At 33.1% G+C, this 19,485-nt stretch overlaps 1 protein-coding gene across 1 annotated transcript; it reads right to left on the bottom strand.

Moving 5' to 3' along the window:
- Positions 1–10,195: 10,195 nt before the first annotated feature.
- LOC142634030 (uncharacterized) lies at positions 10,196–10,668 on the bottom strand. The gene is made up of 2 exons (XM_075808299.1): positions 10,638–10,668; positions 10,196–10,524 (listed from the first exon to the last, which is right to left on the bottom strand). The coding sequence occupies exons 1-2, from the start codon at positions 10,666–10,668 to the stop codon at positions 10,196–10,198; spliced, it is 360 nt and encodes a 119-aa protein (XP_075664414.1).
- Between the last annotated feature and the right edge of the window lie 8,817 nt (positions 10,669–19,485).

The raw sequence follows: 19,485 nt of genomic DNA, 5'->3' as shown, positions 1-19,485 counted from the left end.
TGAGATCAAAGGGTAAGGCTATGGCTATAACCCTTAGTGATGATGAAGTTTCTGATAATGAGTCTGGTAGTGATGAGGATGGAAACTTCATTACTTTCAAAGCTACTGCTGTAGTTGAAGAAAGTGTTGTGGTTGATGAGAACCCTTCTGATGGGGAACTCTCTGAAAATGCTGATTTGCAAGAAGCCTATAATAAGCTTTGCAAGGTTGCTACAAAGGATGCTATGAATGTTGATTTAGGGTTAAAGAAAATTGCATCTCTTGAGCTTGATAAGAAAAATTTGATGTTTAAACTGTTTGATGCTAATGAATTGTTAAATAATGTGAAGACTGAGAACATACTATTGCTTGATAAAGTTAAGAACTTGGAACTTGAATTATCTGTTGCTAGAGAACAAACAAATAGGTCTACTAGTTTTAAACTTGATCACATGCTGAGTGTTCAGAAGTGTCCCTTAGACAAAACTAGTCTAGGTTTTGTAGAAAGCATATCTGTGTCTGAACTCATTTCACAAATTTTGTTTCTTCTTTTGAGCCTCTCGTGAGTGAGATTGTCAAACCAATGGAAGTTGCTCCTCCTAGGAAGATTAGGGTTGATCTCAAAGAGTCTAATCCTAAGACTACTAATCCTCCTAAGGATAAGTTGCATGATAGACCTGCATGGGTTTGTCATTTTTGTGAAAAGTCTAGGCACATTCGTCCAAAATGTTTCAAGTTGCTAGCTGCTAAGCGAGCAAATAAACCAAAAGTACATGTGCCTCAAGCACAAAATCCTATGGTACTTATTGGTGAATTGGTAAAGGCTTTAAACCTTTATTTCAATCCTGGAGTTGCTCATCATTCTAATCAGAATAATAACTCCAATGCTAGAGTTGCATCAAAAAAGCTTTGGATGCAAAAGGCTCAATCTAATTGAGTCTTTCTGACATGGTCCTTGTGCTTCATCTCTCTCCTCCTTGTGACCTTTTTTCTTTTGTTGTTTTGGTTTGTTTTTGTTTTTAGGATTTGCATTGCATAACATTCATGCAATTTATGCTAGGTTGTTTTTGCCTTTCAAAAAAATTAAAAAATGTGTTTTGCACTATTTTTCTTGGATTTTGAAATCAAGGTTGGCCAAACCATTTTTGCATAACATGTTTATGTACTTTGTTTGGCCTGGATGAGCTTATTTTATTGCACTTTACTATTTTGAGCTTTGTAGTGCATGTTGTGTGGGAGATGTTTATAGTTTTTGATCATTTGATCTTAATCTTGAAGTCACATGCTTTTGATTGTTGGACTTAAACTCAATGAGAAAGGCATAAATAACAATCTCACCATTATTAACTAGCCAATCATGAACACCTTAGTGCATATCATAAGATTTTGTGCTCGAGAAAGTGTAGCACATGCACAAAAAGAACATAAGGTGTAGCCTCGGTTTAAATAATAAAATTGGTGTGTACATTATGAGGCAAAATAAGAAACTTACATGATTGCAAGCTTGTTTTCTAGGAGATGTGGGAGTTATATGATGTAACTCTTTGAGCGATAGTCTCTTTCTAATTTATGTAATGAATTTTGTAGAAATTGTAATTGATTTCTATCTACATATCACCTCACATGTATCTCAAGCTTTTTGCTAGTTGCTGATGTGCATTGATAATAGCTTAATTTTGCATATTTATATCATTGTTAGAAAGCATTATCATACTTATTTTGAGGTAATTCATGCATTTTATATTTGGTTTTAGAATAATGGTGAATAATCAATTTTGTGCTTAATTGAATCTTATTGCGTGAATTTATCTTTTGTAGGAGAATGGAATTAAATAAGTGGATGTAGTAAATTGAAGATGCTCTCGTGGCGTTCCTTAACAGCAATATGAAATATGCTTCGATTGGTTTGATTTGTTTTCAATGCTAGCTTAAGGTCAAAACGAATAAGCTCAATTAAGAATTCAATGTTGCCTACTTCAGCTGCAACAAATAGTGATTGTGAACTCTTGGTTTTCACTTAAACTCTCAACCTCATAAGCTCGAACGCATATTTCTTTAACCAGTTCATGGGCTTGAATTTGCTTTGAGTCCTATTTTAACTTCATCCCTAGAAATGACAGTGATCAAAAAATTTAGCCATGCATGAATAATAACTTATAAAAAGAATCGAGCAGCTACCTTATAAATAGATATATTGTTTGTTAAATATAATAAAAATAGTGTGCCCCAATAGGCTCCAGTATATTTTAGACACAAGTACTTGTAGAGTAATTAAATTTTATTGTTAGCTCCTATATATTCTATATTTAGGATTCATTGTAATATACAATCTTACAATAAAAGTGAAGTCTGTTAGGTTCTAAATATTTAGAAATAAATGTTTTGGTTCTAAATATTTTATGTGTTAGCAAACCGAGAACATAAACTTGTTTATGATAGATCTTAGTTGTTAGGGTTATATTTTCTATGTAATTAGCTAATCCTTTGACAAAACACACTTTATTGATAATTGGGTAGATCTAAGTTGGGTTTAATGTATCAAAGAGTATGTTGTTCAAACATAGCAAGTGATATCATCAAAGACATGAAGGTTTATCCAAGAAACAAGTGAAGAAATGTTGTTTCATTAAGTCTCGACACAAGCCCAATAGATGCTACTATCGAAGATTAATGGAAAAGTTCAACACAAGCTTGATCTATCGAGAACTATGATTTCAAATTTTTTAGATCTGAATTTCAACCCATGATGACTTGAATGATTAGGGTTTTTCTTCTTACAACTCTAGTCATATAGAAGGCTTATTTTAAAAGTCATAATACACGGAGACAGAGACTTAGAACACATATACTCTGTGAAAAGCTACTACGTTTGTGCGCCTTAGGATTTTGTAACCAAGTGCTTCTTAATCTTCATCATTTATGAAGTGAAGAACTTTGCAGCCAACAATAATCAATCAAGTTGCTGGAGTTAGTCACGTACTGGGATCCGTACAAAGGAATTAGTCATTGATTGGAGATTTGTATAACGAAGGATAGAAAGCTGCTACAAAATCAAGTCCAATTGGGTATTGGAGTAAAAGTTTAACTGTAGATTGGTATTTTGGGATAAGTCAAGGTAGTGGTAAGATTCCTCATATTTATAACCGCTTGATTATTGATTAGTGGATTCTTGGAAGTGGTGACATTAAATTCACCTGATGGGGTTTTTGCCTTGCGAGAGATTTTCCTCATTTGTCAACAAATTACTATGCCAATTTAATTTCCATTGCATTTACTTTATTTGGTGATTTGTTGATGCCTCCACAATTTGCATGTAATTTGACCTAATTAATCAATTTAGGTAATTGATTTAATTAACCGGGGTCAATCTATTTTAATCCAACATTAGTTTCTATGAAATGTTTTAGACATTGCTCAAAATACTACAAGTTAGAATTCAAGAACATACAAGCTGCAAAAAGAAGAAGTGAAAAACTAAATAGCTCAACCGATCAAGAGATTGGTTCGATCAATCACACCGCAAACTGCAGATTTTGTTTTAAGTCTCGTTAGCTCACGAAATGTTTAGGATTTCAGTCCAAACCTACTAGGTATACAAAGAAAACCCTAAAATACATTTTTCAAGTCTTAAAGAGTTACTCTTTTGAGATCTATGAGGTTATTATACCTTCTAACTCTTTCAAGGACCTACCGAAGATCACACTCATATTGCTAGAACTAATGGATCAAGTAAAGTTACAGCCAAGCTTCAGCTATCAAGCTTACTAAAGATCAAGACATAAACTAGAGGTTCCTGTTGGAGTAAATCCACATCAAAGAAGTCTGAGGAATTCAAAACTCAGTTTGATAATTGTAGTTAGATTTACTACGAATTGATATTCTTGACTGTAAATCTTAATTTGATATAATGAATTGTTCTCTTGGTATCGTTCCCCCTAGGTTTTTTTCCTTGAAACTAATTTGTTTTCTTAGTTTTCCTAGATCATCACATCTTGAGTTATTTAGTTTTTCGTTGTGTATAATATATGTGATAAATGTTTAACCTAAATCTAAATAATTAACTTACGTAACAATTTGGCCAATAAATTAGATTAAACACAGTGTTTTCGAGGTCTAAAAACTAAAAAATATGACTTTTTCTCCAACTACATTATTTTTATTTTACTTCCCTTTGTTTTAACGAAGTATTAGAGTTATGTTTCAATAACTTCAACCTGCTATTAGACCTTCTTTTCGCCTTCAAATAGGGTTCTAGGAGCCCACGGTCAATCATCATTCATTAGCCCTGGCGTCTGCCACATGTCTTCTCCTCAACAAGCCTTGGTTCTCACTTCTCAATTAGTGCCTCGCAAGTACGGACTGTCTACCATTATTGTTGACCATTGACCACTAGCTGTGATCATTGGCCATGCCTCTATTTGACCATTGAAGTTGTCGTTTAATCATCGACCATTGTCATTTGATTGTTGATCATATTGTCATTGATCATTGAAAGTTGACCTCCATTGTCAAGGATTAGTCAATACTTAGGGTGGTATCACATGTGCAATTCATTAACTCTTCTCTCACCATATTTTTTACACTTTTCACTTTTTTTGGCGAAAATTGGCAAATGCTCTCTTTTTCAAATTAATTAGGAAAATATCCCTCTTTTGAAACTTGATTTTTTCAAAATCGAGTTTCAAAACAAAAATTCTGGAGCTCTATAATGGCGTTTTAAGGAACCTATAGTGACGTTTTAAGAACCTATAGCGGCGTTTTGGAACTAGAGTTCATGAAAGTCGAGTTCCAAAACGCCGCTATAGGCTCCTTAAAACACCGCTATAGGCTCTTTAAAACGTCACTATAAACTCCTTAAAACGCCACTATAGGACTTAACTCGATTTTAAGAAAATCGAGTTTCAAAATAAATGCATTTTCCTAATTAGTTTGGGAAATAGGGAATAATGCTTTTTTTTTTTTTTTTGCGCGAAAAGGGCATTTGCCCATTTTGGCCCACTTTTTTTACTTTTACTTTTTACTTTTCTTAACATTTTTAACATTTATTCACCTTTTTCACTACATTTTTTACTTTTTACTTGCAACTAGCAATCTTAATCATTCATTAAAATTACATTAGGTACAAAACCTTAGATATTGCACCTAATCTCAAGCCCATTGTCAAGGCACTTCTGGACATTGTTTCTCTATGGGTAAGGCACTATCCTACTCTGTTTTCCAAGTAGATTTTGATTTTGTGACTGGTTTTCTCATTTAAGGCTCCAAAGTCACATTAATAGGTGTATCAGTCGTTCTTTTTTGGTTCGATCTTTGTGAAAATCTTCAACTTGCGAATGTGCTTCATGACAACATATTCCCTTGCCAATATTCCTCAGGCCATAGGCCACTAGTGTTGTCGTCCTCAAATACAGTAGCCACTGTTTGGCCTCTAGTTTAATTGTTCTTTGATCACAAACTATTAGGTTCTAAATATTTAGGAATAAAGGTTTAGGTTCCAGTTTTTTGTAAGTTGGAAAACCATGAACAAAAACATGTCTAATACAAGTGTTAGACATTGCTTATGATAATTCGAGTCAAGATTCAAGAGTAGTCAAGCTGCAAGAAAAAGAAGTCAAGATCTGCAAGGCTTAATTGATCGAAGATCGTTTTTTGCAAAATTTTAATCAGGCCCCGCAAAAACGTTTCGGGTTTCAGTCCAACACTACCTAGTATAAAAGGAAAAACCTAAATACGTTTCAGAAGTTCTTGGAAGTCTTGTAAGTTACTCTTGTGAAATTTGTGAGGTTTATGTAGCCTTCTAACTCAACAAGCATCTACCAGAAAAAATATCTACATCCAAGAACTGGTGGATTAAGTTGTTGCATACAAGATCATACATAGCTGATGATTTAAAACTTTGAGTAGGATCTCAGAATGACAAACATGGGTGTTTGTGTACGACAAATTCAAATAGAAGAGGCTGTGGATTCAAAGCTACACATGGTCGTATGAGTAAGTACTACAAGAGATAGTTTTAGATTTAGGGGAAAATCTTTTGTAAAACTTCCATTCTATCATAGTGAATTTTTTGCCTTGAGCATAGTTTAGGCTAAATCCTCTCAAGGTTTTTTACCTTAAAACTGGATGGTTTCATTGGTTTTCCTAGGTCATCATATTGCTTGTCTTCTTCACTTTTCCGCATTGAGTAATATGATTGTTTGTGTATAACCTATATCTGAATAATAAACTTAAGTAACAACTTAGTTAATTAATTAAGTTAAACAATTGAAGTGTACAGGGGTCTAAACTAAACAAACACCAACCACTAAGTTGTTCATTGTCATCGCTAGTATTTTGCACAATTCATTCCAATTGTGCCTAGTCAATTTTACATCCAGTCCGTTCACTCATGTCCATGTTCAAGACATCTTAGACACATGTTCATGAGCTTACATTCCAAGCTCAATGCATCTTTCAAATTCTATCTTGAATTTGAGGGGTGTTAAAGATATGGCTAAAGAAGCCCAAGTACATTGTAAGTCCATAGGCTTATAAAACAAGCAAAGCAACTCATATCATACTTGTAGTGCAACTACTCAAATACGAGGGTTAGTCTAGCTTTGGCCTAAGGCTTAGTCCCTATAATTAGTTCCTATATATATCTTACTTATGGTTCATTGTAATATGAAATTTTAATGGTAAATATGTAGTCATTTAAGGGCTTTCTATTATGAATATAGGCTATTGGTACGAACCACGTTAATGCCTGCTTTCTCTCTATTTCCATTACTTTCGTTTAATTGTCTCTCCATATTTTTTCCCTATTTTAATATTTTACCAAAGCTATGTTTCAGATACTTTAACAAATCACCTCAGCCTTTTCAAATCCCGTCTTTTATTAGAATTATCCTAATGTGAATTTGGGCTTAAGCGTACTCAGCACATTTATAAGAAGTCTGTTAAAATATTAGTAAGCATATGATAGTTCATTCTTTCTATGTTTGATAACATTTGTTTGTCAAGGGAAGCAGTGTCTTTTGCTTTGTAAGTGTAGTGATTTGTTTGAAATTATAGTGTCGATTAGTAAGAACTATAGGTGATGTGTAATGTACATTGTATTGATGTGCTATTTTTGTTTATCAATAAAAATCATCTCATTCATCCAAAAATTGAGTTGGAATAACTCACATGAATTGATGTGTCCCTGAAAATTCCTTGTTGACTTTCGTTAACAAATGCCGAATGTTTGCGATCTAATACATGCAATGCAGTATCATTGAATCTGTTTTTAGCGGTAGCTAAATTAGAGTTGACCTTCATCATTTCCAAGGCTTGACCTGCATAAATTTTACACCAAAAAGAAATACTCAAAGCAAAGAAAATCATGACAGATTTTCTTCTTGCATCTGGGTCTGTGTTCTAGCATTTACCATTTAGTTATACTCTACTGAGAAAAAGTATTCTTGAAGGAACATTTTGATTGTTTCTCTTATGAAAGTTTGTTTGTTTGTTTAGACCCCTTAAAACAGATTATTTAACCTAATGAATTAGTCAAGTGATCACTTAGGTTAATTATGAGATCTAGGTTAAATACTAAAAGATCATATCATGCACAGCAGCGGAAAAGTATATAACACACAAATATGATTACCTAAAAAAACCAATGAAACAAATCGTTTCAAGTAAAAACCTGGGGAGATTTGACCTGACCTATCCTCAAGGCAAACAAATCCATTAATATAGAATTGAAGTTTTTATAATAAGATTTAACCCTAAATCTATTGCTGCCTCCAATAGTAACTTACAGACATGACCACGTGCAAACTTCGAATCTACAAACTCTTCTCTCTTGGATTTGCAACACACAAGTTCCCACGCTTATGACTTTGAAATCTCACTCAAAAGTTTCAGATCACCATTAGTAATTGATCTTGTAACAGCAACTTCTACAACACCGGATCTTGAGTTTCTTCAAAGAATATTGCCAGTAGAAAACTTGATAAAGCTTTGGGTACAAAACCCTAGATCTACAATTAGAGGCACAACACGCACTCTTTTCTCTCTAAAAACCACTCCTAGGGTTAGCTTATAATGTCCTTTAAATACCGGAAAAAACGGATCGCGATTTGAGTTTCAAACAAACAAATTATGGACTTTTTACGTTTGCTGATTTTTGCTAATCTACGACTTTCGATTAATCGAAAAATTCTCATAATCGATCAAACTAGTCTGATTTTGACTTTCTAAACCTGCAGCTTGTATGTTCTTTGAATTTTGACTTGCAGCCCTTTGAGCATTGTCTAATATGACTTCATATCTATGTCAACACAAGTTTATGTTCACGATTTGCCAATTGTTTTAAACTTTTAGAACCTAACAAAGTTTATAACAGACAAAGAGAAAATAGTAGTGAACTTATTTTTCCGTCATGCACTCAGTTCCTGTTAAACCTGTACGTTTTTAGACCCCTTAAAACACAAGTTGTTTAACCTAGTTATTTAGCCAAGTGATTACTTAAATAAATTATTCAGATCTAGGTTAACACATTTAAATCATATCATGTAAGTAATGTGAAAATATAAAGAACACACGATATGATAACCTAGGAAAACCAAACCGGTAAAAAACCTGGGGAGGATTTAACCTAGCTATTCTCAAGGTAAAACAGATCTACTATGAAAAAATTGAAGTTTGTACAATAAGACTTAGACCACTAACATCCTATTGCTATCTCGAGTAGAAAACTTATTACCACGACCACGTGACAGCTCCAAGTCTACGGACTACTTTTTTCTTTGATCCACTGCAACCACAAGTACTTCCATTTGTGACTTTAAGACTCTACTCAAAGGTTTCAGATCTTCTTTAAGTTCTTTATGCAGCAACTGAAGCGATCACCAAGTTATTGACATAAATCTTGATCTTAATAACCCTAAGTGTGTATGAAGGTAAACACATCTAGATCTCACAAGAGATTCAACACACAGCACATCAAAAGACTTATAAAACGTAGTTAAGGTTTTTACTTTTATACTTGGAGTAAAACATAAAACCCTACACGTCAAACGGGCTTGAATTGAGTTGGAAATTCTGCAGAAAAATTAATCTGCATGAGATTCGATCGATCGATCGAGTCTAATTTTTGATCGATCGAGTCTAATTTTCGATTAATCGAGCCTTGCAGATTTAGGCCAATAAATTCTGCAATCACTCGATTCCAACTTTACAAATAAACACACTTTGAGCAAGCCTAAACCTAAACTCTATGTTTTGATCATGGTTTGCCAACATAATACATAATGAAGTTCTGATACATTTTGTTCCTAAAGTCTTAAAACCTAACAAAACCAGCTATGCAACAAGACGAGCTACAAGTCATTTGACTCATCATTTACTGAGCTACAAGTCATTTTGGATCATCTTCAAGTTGCTTGTTGAGCCAAATATTATATTTTATTAATTATACACGTAGCAAGACAAGGATAAGCCAAAAGAAAGACATTATTAATAGTTAATTATCCATTAACTATTAACAGTAAACTGTAGGCCTTAGAAATTACAAATAGTATATTACAGTGCACCTTTAGCATGATGATCATTCTACAAATACAAATTCTTATAGGAGTGGAGCACAAATATATACTTATATAGAGATTAAAGTGGAATATCTATCTCAAACCTAAAACAAACAAAAACAAAAAACAAAAACAACCTATCAAAAACAAAAACAAAAAAAAAAGTTACAAGTAGAGTAAAGATATTGGGAATTAAATAATGACGGTGAGTAATTCCTTTTAAAGGAAGGGAAGTGTTTCTTACACGTACTATATTACATACTCATTTTTTAACTTGAAATCATGAGCTAAAAATATGATTTCAGTTTAACAGCATGTGTATAACAGGTTTTATCCTTAAAAGAAAACATATGATGTGTGATTATGATTTTTTTTCTCATAATAAATAAATGTGTAAAAGGTCTTTTTATGATTTTTTTAATCTCAAAAAAAAATTCATAATTATTAACATAATAATTTGTATGAAGTAAAATTTTTATTACTGTCCAACACGACTTACGTAATAATAATAATAATAATAACAACCAAGGCAAGAAATAACTTGTACTTACCGTAGTACCCAACCCTGGCATAAGTGACAAATAGTTCAGTCTGATCTGTTATATCCCACTCCCAAGTCTTTGTTGAACGAGAGGATGTTCCACCATTTGATAGTGTTCTAATCAAGCAGCCATGAACAGTGGTTTCATCCCACTACCTAGGTTTGGCAGGTCTCTGTTTTTCTTCAGCATTGCCTTGGCAATATTCACATTTCCAGTTGCAGCAGCGTAGGCCAAGGCAGTGCTCCCAACAGTGTTTTCAGCTGTAATGTCATCACTACTCATCCCCTCTACTAAATTCTTTACAAACTCTTCCTGGTTTGCTGCAGCAGCAATATGAAGAGCGGTTTCTCTTTTCTTAGTAATTTCTCTTTGAATGTTTGGCATGTCCTCGATAGAATTCCAGTCACCTTTCAACGCAGCCAGATGAAGCCTTGAACGCTCCGCATGGGCTGCTTCATGTTTGAAATTGGAGATATCTTAATTAGTAAGTAATAAATATGCATTTTGTTAAGAACTCAATGAATGACTACACTATTAAACGATGGGAAAGTAAAATAGTTACCGTCGTTTAAATTGACATCATGTGTTGCCATTGCAACTTAATTTTCAATTAGCTTTTGTGTACCCTGAAAATAAGATTTCAATATTAGATATAAGTTGTGATGCAAGGCCCATTTATGTGCACTTTCTCCACAGAAGTTAAATCAGCACGACAAGCACAGAGAGAATATTAAGGTTTAGCAAAAGAAAAACTATTCCCATCAATTTTTTCAACAATCCTTTTTTTTTTGATAATCTTCTTTCAACAATCCTTGCTTTGTTAACAAAGCACGTATCTTAATAAACCAAAAACTGAAGTCACTCCTAAAGACCGATCACCCATGAAGCCAGATCTTTTTAGGTTGGCCTGAGTGCCATGTCGTTGTGGACCCTAATTATGTGTTTCAATTGTTGGACCTTGAGCCCAAAATTCTCCCTAGATTAATGGGCATGGAGTATTTACATCCAACAATTGCCACCCCCACCCTCTAAAGCTTGGTAAAAGCTTGAGTGATACTCAAATCTTGCGGACAAGGCTAATCTGCTGAGGTAATCATTGAACCCCACAATCCTTTTTCACACAAGATTATTGATCCTTCTCTAACTACCACATTAGAGAAGGCCTACTCTACAAAGTGCGGGGTTTAACTCGTCATGTGACTTGCTCGCAAGATTTTGCCTTTTTTATTCAACAAAAAAATATATGGGTTTATACAAAATAAAAATAGATATATTAGAAGAAACAATCAGTCTTAATATAAGCCTACGTTCACAAGCAATATCTAAGAGAATATTCCACTAAGAAAATAGAGAGATTACACTTGTAGCACAAAAATACTCTCACAGAGCCTAAACCCCAGACACACTTAAAAGAGAGTGACTCACAAAACACATAGCAAGACTATGAATTTAAAGGAAAATTATTACTTCTTTTTAAAGGAAAATTATTATTTCTCCTCTTAAGCCATATCAAAATATATTAAAAGTATAAGTTCATACTTATCTTCAATATTATTACTCTCATCTTTTAACTAAAACAAACAATTTTTTTACTTTCATTGGTAATCAAGTTATTTTAAAGGTTTAATTTATTAAGAAACGAAGAGAGTATCTTTTTTTAAGTAAACTCTTTCTTTTAATTACTATCGTTCATTCGTTCCTTCTTTTTTACATACAAATTTTTTATCATTCATTACTTTAAAAAATAATATAAAAAAAAAAGCAAACAAAAACAAAACAAAACAAAAATCCATTCCCCCTTGCTGCTTCATATATATACAACTAAAACTTAACACCTTCACCTTAAATAAGAGAAATATTACTTAGCCAAGAGATTCAAAGTGCATATATAAAGGCAATATAATTTTTCAAAAAACATATATTTATACAAAACCAAATATTTTGAGAACCTCTCAACCTACAAGCTACAGGCCGAAACACCTGGCCAGGGAGATGAAGATTTTTGGGCGTCAACGCTATTGATGAAAGCATAGGCTTCAATATCCTGGAATAAGCTGCAAGCTATTGTGATTTGCATTCGCTTTTATGAATAGCAAAAGCATGGAGGTTGACAAAGTAACGCAGGCGAAAATGGGCAAATGCTCATTTCGCGCAAAAAAAAAAAAGGGCAAATGTCTCCTTTTCTAAACTAATTAGAGAAATGTCCCTCTTTTGAAACTCAGTTTTTTCAAAATCAAGTTAAAAAAAAAATTTCTGGAGCCCTATAGCGACGTTTTAGGGAGCCTACAGCAATGTTTTAAGGACCTATAGCGACGTTTTGTAACTCGAGCTTCATTCAAACGAGTTATATGCAAGTTTTTCTTTCTCGGTTTATAAAACGCCGCTATAGGCTTCTTAAAACGCCGCTATAGGCTTCTTAAAACGTCGCTATAAGACTTAACTTAATTTTGAAAAAATCGAGTTTCAAAATAGGAATTATTCCCTAATTAGTTTGAAAATGGGGTATAATGCTGTTTTTTTTACGCAGGACATTTGTCCAATTTGGCCTAGTAATGCATGTTACGTATACCTGAAGAATGATCAAGCTCAAATGGAGTAAAGGAGTTTCTCTCAGGATAGACCCCCAAATAATGTTAAAGAAAATTACTTTGGACAAGAAAAGTGGAAATTATTGTTGAAGGGAAGAAAAGTTTGTGAATCAATTGAACCGCGGATGATTATTTTATAATGCCCAAGTTTAGTGAAATCTTCTGTAGCTAAAAAGCGAAGAAGAAAAAATGTGCAATCAATTATTTAGTCAAGTAGTCCAAAAGGAGAATATGAAGACTAAGTGGGACCCAACTTTCCAAAAGGTTGTGAAAAAATTCAAAAGAACGTAGAAAAATAAGAATTTTCTAAAGCGGAAGCAGGTACCTATCAAATATTAAAAATCCAAAAGGGGCGCATTTACGTTGCAATCTAGTTGGAATTAATTAATATAAGGCGTAAATGTACTTTTAGTCCTTACATTTTAGGTCAATTTGTATTTTGATTTTAAAATTGATTTCGTTCCTATTGTCGTCTTTAAAAAAAGAAAATCGATTGTATGTTGGTCCTTGCCGTCAACCCACTAACAAAAAATCCTACTTGGCTAACGGAGAGTCATGTTTGCATTGATGTGGCACTGACGTGTCAATGACGTGGTATTAAAATATCATTAAAAATTTTATTTGGCATTTTTTTAGTGCCATGTCAGCATTTTAATTACTTTTTCAAAAACCACATCAGAAAATATAATTTTGATTTAAATTAAAATTTTAATTTCTCAAGTCTCACATTTTCAAGCATTTTATGTTTTCTTAACCAAACACAAATATTCAAAAGATTTAGGTTTTAAGCTGGAAATCAAATCTAGTTCTCTAGTTCTCTTCTCCTCTCTCTCTATCTGAGCTATTCCACGGCTACCATGAGCCACCACCGGCGATGATTTTTCTCCAAACCTCTATCCTCACGATCTCACTCTCTCTAATCCTTCGATACTCACAAATCGGCAAAGCCTCGATGGCCGAACCTTGAGCTTCTCTTCATACTAAATCAAGGCCTCTCTTTCAATGTCCTTTGCTCCACCGCTCCGGTCACCAGAGGTTCGATCTAGGTTTGTTTTTCTTTTCCATGTGGGTTTAATGATTTTTCTAGGTTTATAGGTTTCGGTGGAGGATGGTGTTTGGATATGGAAAATGTGAACATCGCCAGTGGTGGCCGTGGCATGCAGCAAGAAGAGAATTAGTGCCCATGAGTGGGTATCTGTGTTTGTTTGATACTTGCATGATTGAGTTTGTTCAGATCTGGGTATCCTTGCTATTGATCTTTGGTATGTTTGTGTTTTTGTTTTTTGGAGAGAACGTGGTGTTGTTTGTTTGGTTCAGATTTGGGTATCTTGCTTGCTCTTGTTCTGGGTTTTTTGTGTGTTTGTTTCTCAAGAGAAATTCTGGGTTTATGGGTTTGCTTCTGATTGGGTTGGTTACTGGTTTATGGGTTTATTTCTTTGGCTTATTTATGGTTTGGTTTGGTTTTTTGGATTTGATAAAGATTAGATTTGGTTGCTGGATTTGGATTTGGGGTTTGCTGGAGATTAGATTTGGTTGCTGGAAGAAGATGAAGAACAAGTTCAGTTTATTACCACAGACTTATGTTCTTACGAAAAAAAAAATAATGAAAGTAAAATAATAAAAAATAAAATTAGATTTAAGGTTTTTTTTTTCAATTTTCTGACATGGCTTTTTAAAAAAATTAAAATGCTGAGGCGGTATTAAAAAATGCCAATTAAGATTTTTTATTATTATTTTATTAGCCATTTCAGCTCAAACATGGCACTCTGTTAGTCACGTAGGATTTTCTGTTAGTGGGTTGACGGCAAGGACCAAAATAGAATCAATTTTCTTATTTTAGGGACGACAATAGAAACGAAATCAATTTTGAGACCAAAATGAGAATTGACTCAAAATCTAGGGACCAAAAGTGCATTTTCACCTTAATGTAAATGATGTAACTTTGGAAACTTCCCTGTGAATCATCTCAGAGACTCTTTTCCTCATTTATTCTACGTTATCACAATGATCTTTGACTCTGGTCGCAACTCACAAGTTCCTCCCATTGCAAATATAAACACTATTAAATACACTAAATAAAATCTAAATCTAAAAATGATAAAGTTTTGCTACAAATTTGAGCCTAGAGCTATAACTCCCGCTAAAAAAATTAACATGGCTACATATCTTGAAAATTTAACTACTAAATGGACAAAATTTAGTTACAAAATTAGTTGTAGCCTTAGGCTACAAACTTACTTAATATCTTTTTATTGGAGGTGAATTTCGACAAATCAACCATTAGATTAATCTTCTTCTTATATCCTTCATACTTGCAAAATTTCAAGAAAATTGAAAATTAAAAATCAATAGCTATGTCATCAATAAATTTTTTAAATTGGAAATTTTTGTAATTTAAAATTATGCACAAAATATAAGCTTATAGTTCATATAGTAAATAATATCCGATTAACACAAAATTTAACATGTGTATTAAAAGCGTAAAGAACATTCAATTCAATGGTTGGATTTTTAAAATATGTTGTAATATTTATTTTATTGAGTGAGTTTGTAGCCTAAAGCTACAATCCATTTTGTAACTAAACTTTGTCCAATTTTATTGAGTCAATTTGTAGCATGTTCTTAACATATATGTCAAATTTCGTTTCATATTCGGATATTATTTACTTTTCAATTTATAAACTTATTTTTTATGCATAACTTTAGATTACAAAAACTTGAAATTTAAACATTTATTGATAACATTGTTATTAATCTTTAATTATTTTGAAAATTTTGCAAGTATGGAGAACATTAAAAAAAATATTATCCAATAGTGGATTTGTCAAAATTCACGTCCAATAAAAAAATATTGAGTAAAATTGCAATCATTGGCTACAACTAAATTTGTAGCCAAACTTTGTCCATTTAAAAATACTTCCTCTCCATTTCCTGTAAAATGAAAACATCTTTTAAAATGAAAACATCTTGTTGTGAAGACCATAGTCTATCCGCTAATCCTATAGAAGATGGAATTTTTTTTTTTTCCCCTGTTGGTTAGAATGGAGGGGAAATTTGAACTATGATAAAAAATCATGAAATGTTAGTTGATCTACAAAACTCTTGGTTACAGAAAAAGAAATTACCCTACCTGTCACCATTAACTGTCACCAATAACTATCACCATTATTTCTTTTTTCTTGTTTTGAGATGAGATTTTTTTTTTATACAAAATAAAAATTTTACTCTAGCCTAATCTAAAAGTATATGTATATAAAACTCCCTCGTAAAAACTTGAACCTTGGCCTTTACCCCCAACATTCCACAAGTATTTATACTTGTACGCAAATAGTTTAATCACTCTAATAGCGAAAGTAAGCCTAGAGAAAGCCATCAATACAAGCCAATCAGCACTAACAAAATCATTAAAAAAAATTAACTTAACCATCAAAATCCAAACTATTCTTCCAAAAATTATTTCCATTTTACAAGCAGTTCTTGTCCCGGTAGAATCACGTACCCAAGACAATTCAATTCTCACTCATGCGTGCGATGCTTCACTCCATGAAAATTAATAATGGAAAAAGGGAATTTGTGGCTATAAAAGATACATAGAACATGCCTTTAAAAATAAAAAATAAAATAAAATAAAATAAAAAGAGGAGAATCATGGGGTGTGGCTCGCATCAAGTGCATTAGATGCAACACAATACAAACACATATTCAAAATTAGCCATGTGTTTACATTGTGTCTTGTCTAATACAATGGAGAACTTGACAGAAGCTTTGCCCAATTTATTGCTATAAAATCTAACATGGTAGATTAAAAGCTTCGACTCTTCATAATATCAAAGAGCAAGTTAAACACAAATTTAGTGACATTAAATTAGGATTACAACAGTAACAACTAACAATACAAGTAGTAATAGAATTTCTTTACTCGCACTTTGAGTAAGATTTTTCTTTTATGGCACTCCAAGTAAGATTCAACGGTACTTTTTTTTTTTTTTACACTTAATTTTATTTGAGTACCACCTATTTATTTTCAAATACCACTAATAAGTTATTAGGTTTTCCCAAATATTTTTTGCTCTATTATTATGTTAATCACAAATGTTTTATATCTCATTATTTAAATTGGGTCATGATATAAACTATCACAAAAAGCCCAAAAACTCATATTTTATCCAATTTTATTATCATTATTTAGCTAAGCCCAAAACTGGCCCTGTGAACCCAATACACACATCCTATTTTATTTAAAGCCCAAGAATACTTATGCTTGGCAATATTTGAAAAGCCCATGATTCAAGTCCATGACAAAACAATTTTATCAATGGAATTCAAATCCATAATCAAAAGCCCATGATTTATACCCATGGCAATTTATTTATCCAAAGCCCAATTCACATTAGTAATGTTTAAAGCCCAATTTTCATTGGCAACATCAAAACTCAATTCTCATTGGCAATATCAAAGCCCAATTCTCACTGGCAATATTTAAAACTCAATTTTCATTGGCAACATTAAAGCCCAATTCTCATTGGCAATATCAAAACCCAATTCTCATTGGCAATATTTAAAACCCAATTTTCATTGGCAATATCAAAAGCCAAACTTACGTTGACACTATTAAAAACTCAAGCTAACTACTTAGCACTATTTTATCAAAAGCCCAAGGTTATTAATACTTGGCAAAATACTATATCATAATTATTTCACTTAAAAGTCCAATAATGAACAATACTTTAGATTCTTAATTCTATTACTATAATATTACAAGCCTATGGAATTTATGAATTATCTATTCTCAAAACCCATGGCAATCATCTTATAAAAGCCCATGGAAAGTTATGATTATCTTAGACCCATGACATTTATTTATTTCATATCATATTATAAACTCATGTTCACTATCTATCTTACATCACTACATTCATAATATTTATTTCCAAAACTCATGGTAATTATTCATCCTACATGTCCATTATGATTATTTATAAAAAAACTCATGAATATCACATTATTCCATTATAGTGGTTGTTACCATATTTATTTAAAACTCATGGACATTGCCTCTATTTAAAACCCATGGTAAATATTATTCTCAAGAAAATATTGGAGGTCATTATTTAAACAAACCCCAAAGAAAATATCATTTACAAAGTAATCCATAGCAAAAATTATAAGAAACTATACAAGTTGTTATTTAAAGCTCATGGAAATTAATAGCCAAAATCTATCATAAATATTTATTAAAGCTCATGGATTCATTTTATTTCTACTAACAATTAAAGCCCATGAGGAGTAAAAAAAAAAAAACCATGGCAAAGCATGTCTTTAATGCCCATTTTGTAGGCCTGAGAATCTCATGGAGTAGGGAACAAGCCCAAGCAAAGAAAGGGCCATGTGGCCCAACTAAAAGTGCTGAAATGGAGCAAAGCCCAGCCCAAAAAGGTCCCCAGCAAATCAGAAATTCAAGCTGAAACAAGTAAGCCTAATCAAGTCCACCACCAGCGAAAGGTTCCTCAACATCTTTAGGAATGGACCAAGGGGCTGTCATGGCAGAATTCTAACACATTTTCTATTGAGAACAGTAGCTAATAACTACTCCTAGCAGCTAGGAAGCTGATGGGCAAAGTGGCATCATCATCTCCCTCAAGGTCCTACCTCCAGCAGAAGCTAGTGGGCAATAAATACCCTTTTTCTCCAAGTTTTGGTTACAACTCAAGGAAGCCATGACAAAGACTCATGAAATGCTCAACTAAATAGTTTATTTTATTACTAGAAATATATGTTATTGATTCATGAACCAAGCCCATGAATTCCTAAAGGAGAAAATTTGGGAACTAGTGGTTTAGAGGGCACTAGGGAAACCTCCAGCAGAAGCATGTGGGTGGCCTCAACACTTGACACCTAGCTTAGGAATGTTAGAGCTCACTTCAATGCTTCAATCTCAGTGCAGCCAACCAAAATCCTCTCCTCATACCTGCCCAGCCCTCATTGGCCCAACCAACTCCAAGAATCCTAGCATTTAATGAGGGAATGTATTGGATTTGGGTCATGTGAGACATTGCCCAAAGAGGCAAGATATTCCTTAAGCCAAATCACTTGTTTTAGGCCAAATCCAAGTTATTAATTCAATTGTCCTACTCCCCTGATCAGACCTACGTTTTTTGGATTTTAGCTAATTAATGTTTGCTCTAATCCTCTCTATAAAAGGCAAACCACTCCAACCCCTAAAAGGGGGACGAGACCTCTCTAAAAATTTCTATCATTGACTGCATTCTGCAGAAATTCAGTCCCTCTTAAGCTTTCTTTAAGTTGCCCCAAGCTCTCTTGAGCTCACTCACAACCTTTCTCAGCCTATAGTCACCATAACACCAACATTCCCCACCTTGCTTACACCTTCCTACTCCATAAACGTCCTATGACTGACCATAACCAGCCTAAACTCCCTCCATGAAACTCAGCCAAGCTTCCTCTTAACCAACTTCTCATAAGCTCACACACTCACCAAACAAAAAACATTCTCTTTACATACTACCCACATTTCCCTTAAGGATCTTGGTAACCACATGTTTCACTGAGCTGGGATTCCCTCTTTCACTTCATACCATGGCAAATAACTCCTTTTTCATCACTATGTAGCCACTAGTATTTACTTATTATTTTACTATAGGAGGCTATAATGTATTTAAGACTTTTGGAATTTTTTTTTTTTTTCATATTGATGTAATGGTGGCTGAGAGTACTATGAACCCTATTGAACAAAATACACAAGAATTTCCTGAAGTTAATACTTTATTACATTTATTTGATAATTGAATATAAATTACCATA

Source organism: Castanea sativa, chromosome 1 (genome assembly GCF_040712315.1).
Source record: "Castanea sativa cultivar Marrone di Chiusa Pesio chromosome 1, ASM4071231v1".
In the NCBI taxonomy this organism is placed as follows: Eukaryota; Viridiplantae; Streptophyta; class Magnoliopsida; order Fagales; family Fagaceae; genus Castanea; species Castanea sativa.
Note: the sequence above shows the minus strand (reverse complement) of the source record. Positions and strands in the feature narration are given on the sequence as shown.